Source organism: Jaculus jaculus, chromosome 12 (genome assembly GCF_020740685.1).
Source record: "Jaculus jaculus isolate mJacJac1 chromosome 12, mJacJac1.mat.Y.cur, whole genome shotgun sequence".
NCBI classification, from domain to species: Eukaryota; Metazoa; Chordata; class Mammalia; order Rodentia; family Dipodidae; genus Jaculus; species Jaculus jaculus.
Window position 1 is genome coordinate 108,430,313 of NC_059113.1, and position 17,928 is coordinate 108,448,240.

The following is a 17,928-nucleotide window of genomic DNA, read 5'->3' on the forward strand; positions in this document are numbered from 1 at the left end:
TGATTCTTGGATCTCACAGGAATCCTTCAACTGCTTTCTACCAAGCGTTCCATTTGAACACGTTTCAGGAATCAAAGAGCCTCTGGGATAGGTATGAATACTTGATTTGGAATGCATACATGCAGAAATGTATGCATGGATTGCTTTGCATAAAACTGAGCTTTATTACTTTAAGGGGAAATAACATGGTACCTAGCATGGGACAAAGCAGCAAAATAAACCAAAAGGCAGACTGTATTTATACAGAATATAACACGCTTCTCACTGCATTTTGTGCATGTTAAATATATTTATTTTTTGATGGATTTATATATGCTATAGAATCTTATGACATGGAATAGCCACTTAGTATGTTTTAATAAAAAATATTTTTATAAGATCATAGTTTTAACTTTTGTGCACTTTTAAATGATTTATAACACAAAGCAAAATACTATTTCAAATAAAAAAAATCAGAGGACAGACAAGACCTGGGTAAGAAAATCGTATTTTAATTTTTGCCAAGAAAATTTAAAATCACCAAGTTTGTCTTAGTAGCTCTGTCTTATGATTTATGAGCCCCTGAAAAAGTTTGCTTTCTCAGAAATGTGGAGTAGGTCTTACCATTCACTTTTAAAGATATAGGCGAAAGACTTAAAGTTCATTTTTGGCAAAAGAGACTTTGGTTTATCTTTCTGCTTAGCACACATTTCAAGTAGTCGATGTCTGTTCAGTGACTGCTGTTTATTAGCACTCTGTTATGCTGTGTATGATTAATAGGAGTTGAGCACAAACAATGTTTTTAAAATTCACACAGAGCTTGTTAGATTCTTTTAACTCTGCCTGGCAACGCATTTGTGTCTTCTGGCATACTTGTGGATAACACTCGTGGACTCAACTCCATCTCTTTCACTAGAAAAGAGTGTTGCTAAGTGCATGTACATGTCATATTAAGACATGGTCTGCATTGCTGAGAAATGATAAAACTTCTCATTGTTAGGCTTGGTTTGATTGTATATGACTAAAAGTATTTTCTAAACAAAGTTACCTTTTTGATGATAAGTTCCTTATTTAACCAGAAATGTTTCTAATAGTTTTAGAATAGGAAACTTTAAAATCTGTAGTGTACCATGTTTATAAAATAAAAGTTCAAAATAATTTTCTCATAGTATAAATTAATGCTGAAGTGTAAATTATGGTATGAAACAAGGTTCAACTTTTAGTCATTCCAGTAGTTTGTATCCCAAGTGTAAACTGAGTCCTTGGGGCACACATTATACATTTTCTGAAGAACAAACGATACAGGGCTGAAGAGACAGCTTAGCAGCTAAGTGCTTCCTACGCAAGCATGAGGGCCTGAGACCACCTGCGTTCAGACCTTTAGAACCCATGTATACAGCTGGGCGCAGTCAAGCACATCTGTAACCCCAGTCCTTTGGGGAGCAGAGATTGGAGAATCTCTGGGGCTCCTGAACAGCAAGCTTTGGAATCAGTAAGAGACTATGTTGCAAGGAAAATCCAGGTGGGTGAGTGACACCTGATGATGTTGGGCCAACGCAGATGGGCACATGTGCACAGGGCGCTTTATCAGCACACAAACGTACATAAACCACACATACCACAGCACACATATTATGCAAATTAAAAAGTACAGCACCTTATTTAGAACATAGAAGTGGTTTTAAATTTATTTCTTACGTCTAACTTATCTGCTGCATGTCAGTATGAATGAGATGTATTTTTCATCAAAACTGTAGATTTGAGCTTATTTTTTTATAATGTATATCTAATATTGAAAGGGCTTCTTAGTTTCCTTGTAAGACACCCACAGGACTTGCTTGCTCAGCATTTGTTGGTCAGCTAAATACTCACTTGTTTTCTTTTTTTAGAAACCAGATTCTTTTAAGATATCTGAAGTGAGACAAGTTGCTCTGTTTATAGATTAACAGTATTATTCCTTCTTGGAGCTTGCTGTCCAGAGTCGAAGAAATTAGTAAGCTGCTCTACAGTGTGTTAATGCCAAAATATAATCAGAACTTAAATTCTAGAGCAGCCATTCTTGCCAATGTGACAAACCCAACCTAGTGGAAACTGACTTTTCATCTAGCTTATTGATTTTCAATTAAGAGGAGCAGAAGTAGTCTAGAGACAAGGTTGAGTGTAAAGCACTTGTTTATGAGGCACAGAGTCTTGGGTTCGGTAAAGAAGAACAAAGTGAGACATGAGTGGCTTCAAAGTTCAGTCTCCAGCTTGACTTGGAAGCACTTGCAGACATCCAAGCAAGCCTGTGTATTGTGCCGCGTGTGCATGCTACGCTGGAGGGATGCTTGCCTTGATCTGGAGTTTTTCAGTTCACCTTATTTACTTTTGTTATTGAGAATTTGGGGATTTTCAAATATTTTTTTTTTTTTTGCTAGATAAGAGTTTATAGGGATGATTCTGTTATTAAAATAGAACCATTCAATTCTTCAGGAGGTTATAAGTTGTTTATTACCTTCTACATAACCTGCTTGTTTCGAGGCATAAGTTTGCCTGTCATTGTTGCTGTATTCTGTATTTCAGGGTTCCAGTTATGAAATGTTTGAGTGATTTTCAATGAGGGCAGCTTTATTCCATTTAAAAATTTTTAAATTTTTTAAAATTTTTATTTATTTGCAAGAGAGAGAAAGAGGGAGGGAGGGAGAGAGAACATACACCCAAGCCTTTAGCCACAGCAAACACACCAGACGCATGCGCCACTTTGTGCATCTGGCTTATGTGGATACTGGGGAACCGAACCTTGGGTCCTTTGGCTTTACAGGCAAATAAATACCTTAACTGCGAAGCCATCTTTCCAGCCCTTATTCCAGTTTTAAGTATGTCCTAGATGTCTGAATATCCATGACTTTACCTAACTTAAAAGACTGGAAGTTTTTTCTCCTGCCAGAATTCTTCAATTTAGCAGAATATCTTTACAGTAAAAGTATAAATAGCTAATATGTTTGTCCCACAGCAATTTCACAAATCTCTAGGGGCTCCTTTGTTTTCATCTATATTTAAAGTCAGAATTAATAGTTAGGGAGCCTGGTCAATAATCAGATTGCCTATCTGTATTCACATACTCAGCTAGGCATATCCAGTACTTTCCTTGATGTTTGTACTCAGCTGTTTTGAAGTTCCTCTCAAGCCTGCTTGTCCATTGTATTAGTCAGGGTTCTCTAGAGGAACAGAATTGCTAGAATGAATTATTTTAAAAAGGGAATTTATTGGATTAGCTTACAGTAGTCCAATAGCAGTTGCAGGCCCGAGAATCACTGAACCTGGTAGCTGCTCAGTCCACGTGGCCGGATGCCTCAGCAGTCCTGACCCGGCACTGCAAATGGTGCTAGAAAGCCTGAAGGCTTCCTGAGGAGCCGCTAGGTTTCGATCCACGCGGGTCTTCAGTTGATGCTGGTCTTTAGTCCGCACTGGTCTTCAATCCACGCTAGAAGGTAGGGAGCAGCTCCGGCAGCCAAGTGGAAGGAAGGAAGGAAAAAAGGGAACTCTTCTACCAGAGCTTCCTTATATCAAGTCCCTCTCTGAGCGGGGCCGCCCACTCTGGGGGAAGGGCTCACCCTGGGAGAAAGACCTCCTCCTCTAGTTGAACCTTCCTAGAAACAGCCTGTGGATTACTAAACAGATCAAGTTGACAACACCTTAACTGTTACATCCATCTTCCCATACTAGGCCATCACAGTAACAAAAACCCACAAACAAGGCGCTCGTCATCTTAAAAAGTAGAGGATCCTTCATTCTCGGGTGCCAGGCAGTGCTGGAATGTGTGTCAGAATGAATAACGTCATAGTACAAACTGGCTTAAGAGTTTAATGTTGGGCTGGAGAGATGGCTTAGCGGTTAAGCGCTTGCCTGTGAAGCCTAAGGACCCCGGTTCGAGGCTCGGTTCCCCAGGTCCCACGTTAGCCAGATGCACAAGGGGGCGCACGCATCTGGAGTTCATTTGCAGAGGCTGGAAGCCCTGGCGCGCCCATTCTCTCTCTCTCCCTCTATCTGTCTTTCTCTCTGTGTCTGTCGCTCTCAAATAAATAAATAAAAAAAATTTAAAGAAAAAAAAGAATTTAATGTTAATTTCATTTTAAAAATATGGAGTAAGGCATGGTGGTCCATCCCTTTAATCCCAGCACTCAGGAGGCAAAGGTAGGAGGATCGCTGTCAGTTTGAGGGCCAGCCTGAGACTACATAGTGGATTCCAGGTCAGCCTAGACTAGAGTGAAACCCTACCTCCAAAAGTGTGTGTGTGTGTGTGTGTGTCGCACATACGTACTGTACCAACAGTAAGTCATAGTTGTAGGACAAGGCCACAGGGTGTGATTATGATATAGATGGTATCAAAGTATAAGTCACATCCCTCCTGTTCTGCAGAAATGAGAACAGTCTTTATGAAAGAAATGTAATTATATGTAGAGGTTGTGAATGGATGTTGTTGGGGTTATGTGAAAGATGAAAGCCACATACAACTCTTTGAATCCCATTTTAAAAAGCTTCTGCAGAACTTCAGTAATACTTGGCCATATCCTAAAGTCCAGTGAGCGCTCCTACCCTACATGTTATGCACTGTTGGATCGTTCAGCCCAGTTGATGGTAGCTTGTGCTTCCGTCGCACCACCACCAAAACAAAAACAAAACAAAAGTCTGAATGAACTTTTTGTCCATTGTTATTCCCTAAACAGTCTGTTGATGTGACCACTTCTAGGCAGTTACTTTCTTAAAAAAAAAATACATACATACATACATTTATTTATTTATTTATTTATTGAGAGAGAAAGAGAGAAGGGAGGCAGAGAGAGAGAATGGGCGCTTCATGTCCTCTAGCCAGTGCAATAAAAAACACCAGACGCATGTGCCACCATGTGCATTTGGCTTATGTGGGTCCTGGGGAATCAAACCGAGGTCCTCTGGCTTAAGCAAACACCTTAACCGCTAAGCCATTCCTCCAGCTCCCCCGCCCCCTACATAGCAGTTTCTAACATGATGTAAAGTTCACGGGAAGATGAGCCACAGCCTTCTGAGGACACTGTCAGGTTGCATGAAGAGTTGAGCATTTGGTGATTGTGGAACCAGTTCCTGGGATGTTGAGGGGCAATGTATTTCCTTGCAACATAACATTTGTCTAAATTATAGACATTAATGTTGGAGGGATATTTCCTTTTGCCATTTTAAATGTTTCTATGAGATAGCACCTTTCCTGACAAAAAGACTAATGGCTTAAAATTTCTTCTCTGTGTAGCAATTCAGAATGAAGCTAAGAGAGACTGTCAGAGAAATTGGTAATTATTTGTTTGACTCAATAAATGTATTGACTCATTGGAGAAAACAGAATGAGTAAAATTTAATACCTGGTTTAATGAGGTTGGTCTTAATACAGAAAGATACACATGCATAATCACGTAATTGAAAATAGGTATCTTGTAAAGGCTTAAGTGCTTGATATCTCACCAGGAAAGTTAGAGTGATGGTCCAGGAAACTTTAGGAAGTAGCTTGTTGAATTGGAAATGAAAAGTGGGTTGAGTTTGATATTGCAGAGTAAAGAACCAGTCCAAGCTGGGCATGGTGACACACACCTTTAATTAATCCTAGCACTTGAAGGCAGAGGTAGGATTACTATGAGTTAGAGGCCACCCTGAGACTACAATAGTGAATTCCAGGTCGTCTTGGGCTAAAGTGAAACCCTAAAAAAGAACCAGTCCTGTTAGATCCCTGTGAAAGTTCAGGGTATACATTTTTTTTTTTTAATTTTTATTAACATTTTCCATGATTATAAAATATATCCCGTGGCAATTCCCTCCCTCCCCACCCCCACACTTTGCCATTTGAAATTCCATTCTCCATCATATTACCTCCCCATTACAATCATTGTAATTACATATATACAATATCAACCTGTTAAGTATCCTCCTCCCTTCCTTTCTCTACCCTTTATGTCTCCTTTTTACCTTACTGGCCTCTGCTACTAAGTATTTTCCTTCTCACGCAGAAGCCTAATCATCTGTAGCTAGGATCCACATATGAGAGAGAACATGTGGCGCTTGGCTTTCTGGGCCTGGGTTACCTGACTTAGTATAATACTTTCCAGGTCCATCCATTTTTCTGCAAATTTCATAACTTCATTTATTTTTTTCTTACCTCGGAGTAGAACTCCATTGTATAAATGTGCCACATCTTCATTATCCACTCATCTGTTGAGGGACATCTAGGCTGGTTCCATTTCCCAGTTATTATAAATTGAGCAGCAATAAACATGGTTGAGCATGTACTTCTAAGGAAATGAGATGAGTCCTTCGGATATATGCCTAGGAGTGCTATAGCTGGGTCATATGGTAGATCAATGCTTAGCTGTTTTAGGAGCCTCCACACTGATTTCCACAATGGCTGGACCAGATTGCATTCCCACCAGCAGTGTAGAAGGGTTCCTTTTTTTCCACATCCCCAGGGCATACATATTTGTACAGCTCGCTTGTTCTCCCGCTCTCTTGCTCCCTCCCTCCCTCCATCCATCCCTGTGTATGGTAAGAATAAATTTGATTAGTGTTTAAAGAACAGAAGAGGGCTGGAGGGGATGGCTTAGCAGTTAAGGCGTTTGCCTGCAAAGCCAAAGGACCCAGGTTCGATTCCCTAGGACCCACGTTAGCCAGATACACAAGGGCACGGGTACATCTGGAGTTTGTCTGCAGTGGCTAGAGACCCTGGCACACCCATTCTCTCTTCTCTCTCCCTCCCTCTCCCTCTCCCTCTCTCTCTCTCTCTCTCTCTCTCTCTCTCTGTAAAATAAATTTTAAAAAAAATTAAAAAGAAGAGAAATGAGTAAGTAGAAATCAGAAGAAATACTAGAAAGGTCCTAAAGACCTGAGTTGAGCAATGGGGATAAGGAAGGAATGATTATCAGAAAGCAGGAATTAACATTATTTTACAGCTCATTGTTAGGTAGGGAAGCACCCAAACACAACTGAGGGAACACTCATAATAAGGGGGGAGTGTTGGTGAAAGAATTATCTTGAAAAGGAAAAAGTAGTGATGAGGTTTGTGGCTTTAGCAATTCTATGGATGAATTGATAGGCTGGTAGAAAATATTCAGGGGTGCAAATAAGTATAAAATTGTTAAAAGATTTTTTAATTAAATTTTTGGTTGTCTAAACTTTAAGACAGGCCAGGATTACCAAAACAGGAGTAGGGTCAGAGAAGGTCAAGCAAGATATTAAGCAATACCCGTTTTATTTTAGGACCTTAGAAATGAGAGCATTTTGGAAATAATGTTTTATACATGAAAGTAACATTTTAAATGAAATCAAGTTAGGCACATTCACTCAAATAAAAGGTACCAGGCTGGAGATGTAGCTTCGTGGCAGACTACTTGTCTACCTGAGGCAGTGGCTATACTCCATCCCTACCACAGAATCTCATAAAGGGAAAAAAAAAAAAAAAAGGAAAGTTTTATCTTTGGGGACTCAAAGGCATTATGCCATTTGTACTTGGAAAGGGTGAAGCTGCCATAATTAGGAAAAGTTCAGGATTTGTTTTTTGTTTTTTTGTGTTTGTTTGTTTGTTTTGTTTTTCGAGGTAGGGTCTCACTCTGGCCCAGGCTGACCTGGAATTCACCATGTAGTCTCAGGGTGGCCTCGAACTCACTGTGATCCTCCTACCTCTGCCTCCCGAGTACTGGGATTAAAGGCGTGCGCCACCATGCCCGGCTCAGGATTTGTTTTGATTACAGTATTGCTAGAGATTAAAGATTATGATTGATCATGAAGATTATGATATATAAATTTATGGCTTTCTAAGTAAATATAAGAATTCTAATGTTAAAAGGCTTATCTGACTAACCTTTAATCATCTGTAAACATTTTAGTTACAAAGTTTCAGTTCAGATTTTTAGTAATTCTGTACCTTTTGGAATTTAATGATAGAATCTCTTCATATATATCTCTGTACTAGATAACCAATTTTTTAAAATGTATGTGCAGGGAAAAATGAAACAAAGTTTTTTATATTTATTTGAGAGAAGTGGGGGGCGGGGAGAGAGAGAGATTATGGACATGTCAGGGCCTCTAGCTGCTGCAAATGAACTCCAGAACATGTGCCACTTGGTGCATCTGGTTCACATGGGTCCTTTGGTTTTCAGGCAGGTGCCTTAACTGCAAAGCCACCATTCTATCCCTAAAACAAAGTTTTACATCTTTCAAAATGTAGACATACTTTAAACTTTGTCATACATTTGTATGATGCACACATTTAAATTTTTTTTTTCTTATAAGCTAACTGAATTTGTCTTATGGCTGGTTTAATCCTGCCGTCCATCAGCTTTGGCTTTCCAGGTTCTCTACCTAGCAGTGCTTGTTGTTGGCAGACCCCTCAGTAGAGTCAGGCAATGTACACTTTCAGTGACCGTTTAATCAGAGCCTTTCTGACAAGCAGATTTCCAGCATTGTTTCTATATACTTCAGCATGCATTCTGTATCTTCCCATGGGATTTGTCCCATAAAAGAGCAATTCATCAAAAGTAAACATTTAAAAATATTGTGAGATTATTTTGTAGGTTGATGGGCTTGTGTTGCACAAAAGTTTTCTAAAGCTTTGGGTAATGTTAATGGAATGACCATACCTTTGTATAAGTATGGATTTTTGCCTTCACCAGGTGATTTTACTATAAGGCTACAATTTGAAAAAGGACAAAATTTCATATGATTTTGCTGAAGTCAAATGTGTTGTGAGATTACACTTGGAAAATTTATTTGTAAATGACCATGTGTAATAGGAAAATGACATTCAAAGCTAAAATCTGTAACAGCATAATCCACCCCGTACATTTGGGCCAAATGCCTTGAGATAGCTGCAGTTTCCTTTACAGTTCTGTGACTTGAGTTTTTTACAGCTTTGTCCATATTGATCTTCCTCAGTAATGGTCTCTTTTCCCTTCTTCTTTGACCCCCATTAAGTCATTTTATTTAAGTAAAATGAAATCCACAAGTATTTGTTGCTTTTCTGTGTACTACTGGCAACTAAAAGTAAGGATGTGCTTTCTTACCAGATATAAAATGCTATTTTAGTAGTAGTATCCTTAGGATGAAGTAGATGGCCAGTTGAAAGCCTTTTGTTAAAAAATAAATAAATTTAGGATGATACTCTTAATGAAGTGTACTTTTTTCCATTATTAAATATACTCCCATTTTTTTCAGCACCCACAGCACATAAAAACTATTGTACCACATAACTATTTTAGTGACTGGGGAGACACTGATGCAAGAATAAAAGTTGAATGCTGTCTTAAGCATTTAAATAATCTATATAGCATCTATTGATGCAGACACCTACACTAGGGTCTAGAAACATATGAATGGATGTGGACCAAACAATGGAGCTCAAATGCTGTTCGGTAGCGCTACAGAATTACCTCTCTCATGTCACATGGTGCTAAATCATCATTTCTGGATCATGATCTTAAACCTTTGATTGGTTCCATTTCTATTTGACTCTTTACTAACAACATTCTGGTGGCTTGAAAACTCCATGTTGAAATTTTAAGCTTGAATCAAATCAAATATGAAATTATTTTATAATTAAAAAGGAAAGTGAAAAATATCAGTTGTGTAATCATGGTGAAACATAAAACTTTGCTATAAAAGATTTTAAAGGCTATTTGATTAAAACACTTATTTACTTAAACTCTTTGCTAGAATTTTTTTTAGAATTCAGCACCGGAGGAGGAATGTGACATAATAATGATCGAAAGCCGAAAGTTTAAAAGTTGTGATGCCCTCACATGGTTGGAGGGTTATTCTAGCTTCTAAGGACTGAATGTTGTCCACAAGAGTGTCTCATCAGGTCATAAATTGGTAAGACTTAATGGATTAGATTTTATGTGTTATACCTGATGTTATTGTATTGAGATGACTATGAACAGAATGAGCACATTGTATAACTGACACTATCAAATATTAAGTAAAACTCGGAATTTTCGACATTTGGAGTATGAAATCTTTTCAAAATCTCAGAGTTAAGGCTGTGTCTCTGCAGTGATATTTAATAAATATAATAATTTTTAAAAGAAAGGGGAATCCTGGAATAGAGTAATATTATTTAAAGTTGCTGTGGCACCCTTTTTAGGTGCTTACAGTGTGGTGAAGAGCCCATGTACTCTATAGTTGCTCTCCAGGAGCTGTCTAACATTTCTTCATAAAGCAAAGTGCAATTTTGTTTGCTTTGGGAGATTTTACTTTCTTTGTAAAAGCCATCTTTGAGTGTTTCTAAACTATTTGAAAAAGCCAAAGTAGTTTCTCAGTTTTTACAGTGGGAGTACTTCTGAGATGTCAGTATCACATGAAAAAGATGTATGAGAGGTCAGTCTACATTCTTTGTGTACCCTGAAAATTGCTTCCTCTCAGAATTGCTCCATGCTTAGAAAAAAATACATTTAACTTGCTTTGTGTACTTTTTTATTTTGCTTGGTTTTACACAGCTATATTTTGAAGAGGTGGGCTCAGAATAATAGATTTTTCAGCTCAGGATAAAATCTTATAATCTTCAGTCTGAAGGTTATATTTTGCAAGTGAAAAAATTCTGGGCTATGTTGTATGTCTATTAGTCATATAGTTACAGAATTAACATTCTTCCTAAAATGTAGTACATGTCTTACAAGTCTTGTCAAAAAGTATTTGTAGGGGATAGAAAGCTGGCTTAACCGTTAAGGCGCTTGCTTGCAAAGCCAAAGGAGCTTGGTTCAGTTCCTCAGGACCCATATAAGCCAGATACACAAGGTGGCACAAGCATCTGGAGCTCATTTGTAGTGGCTGGAGGCCCTGGTGTGCCCATTCTCCCTCTGTCTGTCTGTCTGTCTGTCTCTCTCTCTCTCTCTCTCTCTCAAATAAATAAATAAATAAATGTATCTGTAAAAAAAAAAAAAATAGTTGTTTTCCAGAAAAGCTAAAAGATAAGGGTGATACCAACTAAGAGAAAGCCACTCTTTCTATTTCCAGGGTTTTTGTTGTTGTTTTGTTTGTTTGTTTTTTGGTTTTTCAAGGTAGGGTCTCACTCTAGCCCAGGCTGACCTGGAATTCACTATGTAGTCTCAGGGTGGTCTTGAACTCATGGCGATCCTCCTACCTCTGCTTCCCGAGTGCTGGGATTAAAGGCGTGCGCCACCACACCCAGCTCCAGTTTTATCCTTGACTGAAAATACCGTATTGTCTCTCTTACTATGCACATTCATACCCATCCTGTCTTTTGAATGATAAGTTGAATTGTTTCTGGTATGGTAGTCCATTGCTTCTCTATCAACTTAAGTTTCGTAAACCAGTTGTTGTGAGTAGTTTTTAGTCTGGAAGGAAATATAACAAACTAATAGTGTCTGTTTTTTAATCTTAATACTTTTCTGTTTTCACTTTTTAAAACTTTTTTTGTTTATTTTTATTATTTATTTGAGAGTGACAGAGAAAGAGGCAGAGAGAGAGAGGAGAGTGGGTGCACCAGGGCTTCTAGCCACTGCAAACGAACTCCAGACACCTGCGCCCCCTTGTGCATCTGGCTAACATGGGTCCTGGGGAATCAAGCCTCGAACCGGGGTCCTTAGGCTTCACAGGCAAGCGCTTAACCGCTAAGCCATCTCTCCAGCCCTGTTTCCTTCATTTTTTTACCATAATTCTGCATAACTGATCGTCAGGAATATAGTTTCTAACTTGTGTAGTATAGGATGTCCACATTTAATAGTAAAGGTTTCAGAGGGTTGTGGGCTTTGAAAATTTGGGTAAAGAGGGATTGTGTGTTCAGTTTTATGTTTAAAGTTCATAGCATTTGTCAGAATTTCAAAAATAATTGATGTTACTATTGAGCATTTTGTTTCTGAGAAGGCAAGCTTTGTTAGTCACTTGTTTGTGACTTATGAAATGTGTAACAAGTACAATGGTCTTTAAATTATTTTTAAAAATTACAAGGCCTTGAGCCGGGCATGGTGGCGCACGCCTTTAATCCCAGCACTCGGGAGGCAGAGGTAGGAGGATCGCCGAGAGTTCGAGGCCACCCTGAGACTACATAGTGAATTCCAGGTCAGCCTGAGCCAGAGTGAGACCCTACCTCGAAAAACAAAACAAAAAAAAAATATTACAAGGCCTTGAGAAATGGCTTAGCAGTTTAGGAGCTTGCCTGTGAAGCCTAAAGACCCATGTTTGACTGCCCAAGGTGACACATGTGATTGCTGGCATACCAACCCTCCCTCCATCTCTCTCTTTCTTTCTTTCTCATTAAGGGAGGGAAAAAAAAGCTGAGCTTGGTGGTGCATGTCTTTTTCCCAGCATTTGAGAGGCAGAGGTAGTAGGTAGGGTTGCTGTGAGTTCAAGTCCACCCTGAGACTACAGAGTGAATTCCAGTTAAGCCTGAACTAGCGCAAGACTTTACCTCCAAAAAAAAAAGCGTGGTGGCGCAAGCCTTTAATCCCAGCACTTGGGAGGTAGAAGTAGGATTGTCATGAGTGCAAGGCTGAGACCACATGGTGAATTCCAGGTCAGCCTGGGCCAGAGTGAGACCCTACCTCAAAAAAAAAAAGAATAATAATAATACACACACACACAAACACACACACATATAAGTTGCTTATTATATACAACTCAGTACTTTTTTTTGCCTTAGAAAGCAAATTCTGTTCACACACAACACGGTTATAAGCAGCTGCATGTACCACTTTTCTTTTTTTATTGTCAATTTTTATTAATATTTTCCATGATTATAAAAAAAATCCCATGGTAATACCCTTCCCCCCCCACTTTCCCCTTTGAAATTCCATTCTCCATCATATCCCCTCCCCATCTCAATCATTCTATTTACATATATACAATACCATCCTATTAAGTACCTTCCTCCCTTCCTTTCTCTTCCCTTTATATCTCCTTTTTAACTTACTGGCCTCTGCTACTGAGTTTTTTCACGCAGAAGCCCAGTCATCTGTAGCTAGGATCCACATATGAGGGAGAACATGTGGCACTTGGCTTTCTGGGTCATTTTTATAAAATTACTTATTTACTTACTTGAGGCAGAGAGAGGGAGAGAGGGAATGGGCACACTAAGGCCTCCAGCCACTGTAAACAAACTCCAGACACATGCGCCCCCTTGTGCATCTGGTTTATGTGGGACCTGGGCAATCGAACCAGGGTCCTCTGGCTTTGCAGGCAAATGCCTTAACAGCTAAGCCATCTCTCTAGCCCCCACACATTTATTTATTTATTTATTTATTTATTTATTTATTTTTGAATGTATCACGTTTCTTAAGTTAGTACTTACTAGAATAGTACTAACTGACATCAGCAAAGAACTGACTTCTTCATAGTTAGACTTACAAATAACAAATATTAAAGGGGCATTTTCAAAGCTTGAGCTGAAATGTTTCTTTGAAGTAATGAGACATATGTGCAGGACTCATGCTCAATGCTAAAAGATTTCCCGTTTGCCTTTCATTGCTTCCCAGTTCTGTTGAGAAACTTCTTTATGCATTCCTTAAAAGCATTTACCAAGAAAAATTTGTTTTTAAAAATAAATTTAGGCCGGGCGTGGTGGCGCACGCCTTTAATCCCAGCACTCGGGAGGCAGAGGTAGGAGGATCGCCAAGAGTTCGAGGCCACCCTGAGACTACATAGTGAATTCCAGGTCAGCCTGAGCCAGAGTGAGACCCTACCTCAAAAAACCAAAAAATAAAAATAATAATAATAATAAATTTAAAGGGCTAGAGAGATGGCTTAGCAGTTAAGCCCTTGCCTGTCAAGCCTACGGACCCCAGTTCGAGGCTCGATTCCCCAGGACCCATGTTAGCCAGATGCATAAGGGGCGTACATGCCTGGAGGTCCTTTGCAGTGGCTAGAGGCCCTGGCATGCCCATTCTCTATCTGTGTATTGGCCTCTTTCTCTCTCTGTCCGTCACTCTCAAATAAATAAATAAAAAACAAAAAATTAAAAAATAATAAATTTAAAGTTCTGATGTCTCTAAATAAGGCTCAAAGTCAGGCATGTCAGTGATGCCTATAATCCCCGGAGAGCTCAAGGCCAGTCAAACTGAGTAGTCAACGCTGTCTTACACCACCAAGTCGTTACAGCTCAGTGGTAGAGTGGTCTGATGTGCAAGGCCTTGATGCAGTCCACAGCACCACAGTAACAATTGGAGAGGAGGAGGACAGATAAAGTCCACACTGAAACTACCTAAAACAGTCACTATTTGTTTACTCTTCAATTTAACTGACATTGTCTGAAATTAAAGAAACTGTTTCTTTAGTGCTGTGGTTAAAGTTATCAAATCCTTCACTCTAATCAGCATGAAAATCCTGTCTTCCAAGGGTTTTTTCTGAGAATATGTGTGTGCCTCACCTGCATGAGTACTCAGACAGATCTTCTCAAAATTTAGACAGTAAAACATGAACTCTCATGCCTTATCTGAGTTGTTAACCTACTACTCCCTGCTAGACTTGGAGTACACATACATAGGGTAATAGTTGTAATTGTGGTTGGTAAAGAGCTTTTCAGTAATTTTTAAACCATTTAAAATCCAAAGTAGTGAATGCGATAAATGATAGTGAACTGGCCATTTTGCCACTGGCAAATGCCTGAGAAAGGCAGGAAGCGGCATTTGTTATTGGGTTTCAGTCCCTGGGCATTTGGCCCTGTGTCTGGTCTTGGTGAAGTGACATCATGGCAGAGGAAAAGTAGTTCACGTGGTGTCTGCACAAGCACAGTGAGAGCACAAGTGGATGAGGCAGTAAGAGGGACAAGACATTCAGGAAGAGCAAGTCCTCAGTGCCCTGCTTCTAACGAGGCTCTCCTTCCCTTCCCTACAACAGCCCATTAGCCACCCTCACCATCTCATCACCTCTCATCAGCACTGCCAGGTCAGGAGGGCCCAGGCCTTCCATATGAGCCTTTGGGGAGACACTTCATATCCAAACCACAGTCCTCTGCTTCAGCCTCCAAAGGCTTACGGCCATTTTGTAATGCAAAATGTATTCAGTCCATCTAGAAGAGTCCCCAAAGGCCTAACTGTGTCAGCATTGTTCCAGATTAAAAGTCATCTGAAAGTCAAGGCAAACTTCTAGCTATCAAGCAGCGCCTGAAGAGGCAAGGACAAGTTACGTGCTTCAGGTATATAATTTAAGCAGTGTAAGCATTCCCTTTTAAAAGAGAAGGAATGGAGGCACAGACCAGAGGAATCAGAGCAAAGCAAGCCTGAAACCTGTCGGCAGCATGTGGTGGCACGAAGTCCAAGAGACCGGGGTAGCCCTGCCCTTGTGGCCTTGCCTGTTGCAGCCCACATGGCCTCTCTGAGCTGCTCTATTCACTACCAGTGACTTTCCTTAGGAAACAGTCCATGCTCTGTCACCTTTTAACTACCAGGGCCTTCATGTCAGCTTCATGTATTTCCTTTTCCGGGCCTTCCCATTAGAGATTCCAGTCTTGCCTGATGATTGCCTGGTCTCCTAAGCCTCCCTTTGAAATACCAGTGGAAGTCTGACCCCACAGTGCTTGAATTCTGCATGCTTGCAGAACCAGCACCGATTTCCTGACACCATGGTCTCCATCAACTTGACCAGTGGCTGGCTGGTTGACCATGGTGAAATTGGCCTGATTAACTGAATAGGGGGGAATAATTCCTGTTAGGTGTAAGCGGGATGCCCTGGAGGCTCTCTAATCTCAAGAGAAAGTCTTTGAAATGAGTTTACAGTTTCTGCTGTGGAGCCCATTATGGGTGGAGCCTTTCCAGATTACGGGGTTTCCTGTCATATCATCCTTGTGTCAGTGTCACTGCTTATCTTCAACAACCTTACCTTTGGCCCAGTCCATAGGGCCTCCATTTCTGGCCAGTCTAGAAGTATTCTAATATCTCTGCTTTATGCTCCAGTTCTCACTGTCATTCTGGCTGAAAGTAGCCAGCCTGGCCCTGCCTGAGTACTATGCAGTCTTGAGATTTCCTCTGGCAGGTAAGTCAGTCTGTCTCCTTCAAAGTCAGCCACACAAAAAATGCCAGGATATGATGAAACAGAGCAGCTCCGTATGTACCCTCCTGCCACAGCCTTCACTGTCCACAGGCTCATTCTCACCTGCACCCGCATCTTCTCAGCTCTCAGCAGAGCCACCAGCAACTCCACCTGCAGCAGATTAAGCTCTTCTGAGCCTACTTCTCCAAACTTCCAACTGCCTCCTACAGGCCAGTTTCTCAAGCTTCTGAGTCACTGTTCAGAAATAGCCAGAGGGGTCACCTTATTGTTTATTGTTCTGTGCCATTTTTCTGGGTTAGTCATTTTGTTTGTTTGTTTTTCAGGGTAGGGTTTCACTCTGGCCCAGGCTGACCTGGAATTCACTATGTAGTCTGAGGATGGCCTCGAATTCACAGTGATCCTCCTACCTCTGCCTCTCCAGTGCTGGGATTTAAAGGCATGTGCTGCTACACCCAGCTGGGTAAAAGCGTGACTGGAAAAGAAAAAAAAATCCTTGAAAGGCCATCTTGAGGAAGCATTTATTTCGGCTCACTTTTCCAGAGGTTTTGGAGCATGTTCCTTTGGTCCTGCTCCTGGGCCTGTCTCTGGTGAAGCAGTACATCATGTGGAAAGGCATGACAAAGCAAAACTGCTTGTTGCGGCAGCCAGGTTGCATGAGAAGAAAGAGTCCAAGGAGTCCCATCGGAGGCATACCTCCAAAGACCACCTTCCTACCACAAGGTCCCGCCTCCTAACAGCACTGCCAGCTATGGATAATGTATTGATGGCCATTCACTTCTCAATGGCATCTACAATAGCTGGGGACCAACCCTTTAACATGGGGTCCTTTACTGCAGTGGGGGGCATCTCATAATTTAGGTCATAGGTGTTGAATTTTGTTGTGAGACTTGATATTTTAACATCTATGATACTGTCCCAGGTGGTTCTTGTACCTTACTGTTTATTCTCAGACCCCTTGGCAGACCTGTCTGTCTTTCAAATTTGAGTCTTCCAAGTAGTGGCCAGAGCTTTTTTGTTTTGTTTTGTTTTTTTGAGGCAGAGTCTTGCTCTAGCCTAGACTGACCTGGAACTCTCAGGCTGGCCTTGAACTCAAAGCAATCCTACCTACCTCAGCCTCCTGAGTGCTGGGATTAAAGGTGTGTGCCATCGTGCCCAGCACAGTTTTCATTTTATTAGGAGCATGTGGATGACCAGATATCAATAGCATAGAAAATCCATGTATGTTATTGCCCCCAGCCTAGGTCATCTGCCATTAAAATTTTATCTGATAACTAGTTAACCAAGAAGGATTGCTAGTCAGATGGTTTCTTCGCCTGTCATTGCTCTCATCCCTGTCCACAGCCTGACCCTTTCTTAGTATGAAAATGCAAGTTATCTAAAGGTCTTGGATTATTAGAATTTAAGAGAAGGAAGGCAGGAAGGGTTCTAGAAATGGGAAAAAAAATCCTCTTGAATTTTCTACTGATGCAACGTGTACCTACTAGTCCTCAACCTCCCCTTCTGTAATTATCTTCTCTTCTGCATCCAACCATAACCTTCTCCCCAATTAATCCCCCATCTCACTGAAGTTATTTACTGGAATATGGTTAAACTACCAGTTGACTGCACCACTGAAGAGCATGTCTCCCCCACCTCCAGTAACTGTTAGCTGCCCTTAGCTGCTCAGATGTGTATGAGATCGTAGGAGCCCTTCCTATATTGTGCAGGAAACCACAGCTGCATGAGTTCGTGAGTATAGTGGCCATGTCATATCCAGAAGACAGCATTCTACTGCCTTATTCCCCATCTTCCTCATACATTTCTGTGAGGGTCCCTGAGCCTTGTTTAGATACCCTTTTTAGGATTCAGTATTCAGTAGTTACTTCTTGGGCAGTTTAGTCAGCTCTGCAGTTGTGCTCTAACCTCTGCAGAAAGAAATACAGGCTGAGAGCAGCACTAATCTGTGGGAACGAACAA

The 17,928-nt window shown here is 40.6% G+C and overlaps 1 protein-coding gene across 2 annotated transcripts in view; it reads left to right on the forward strand.

Annotated features, from left to right (window-relative positions):
• Nucleotides 1–17,928, forward strand: part of Tsc22d2 (TSC22 domain family member 2) — a 59,992-nt gene that overhangs the window by 15,719 nt on the left and 26,345 nt on the right. The window contains exon 2 of one of the 2 annotated variants that reach the window (XM_045130744.1): nucleotides 20–91. The exons of the other annotated variant lie outside the window; for it this stretch is intronic. Within the exon in view, the coding sequence (XP_044986679.1) occupies nucleotides 20–91 (72 nt within the window). The remainder of the gene's footprint in view (nucleotides 1–19; nucleotides 92–17,928) is intronic. 2 annotated transcript variants of the gene reach the window in all.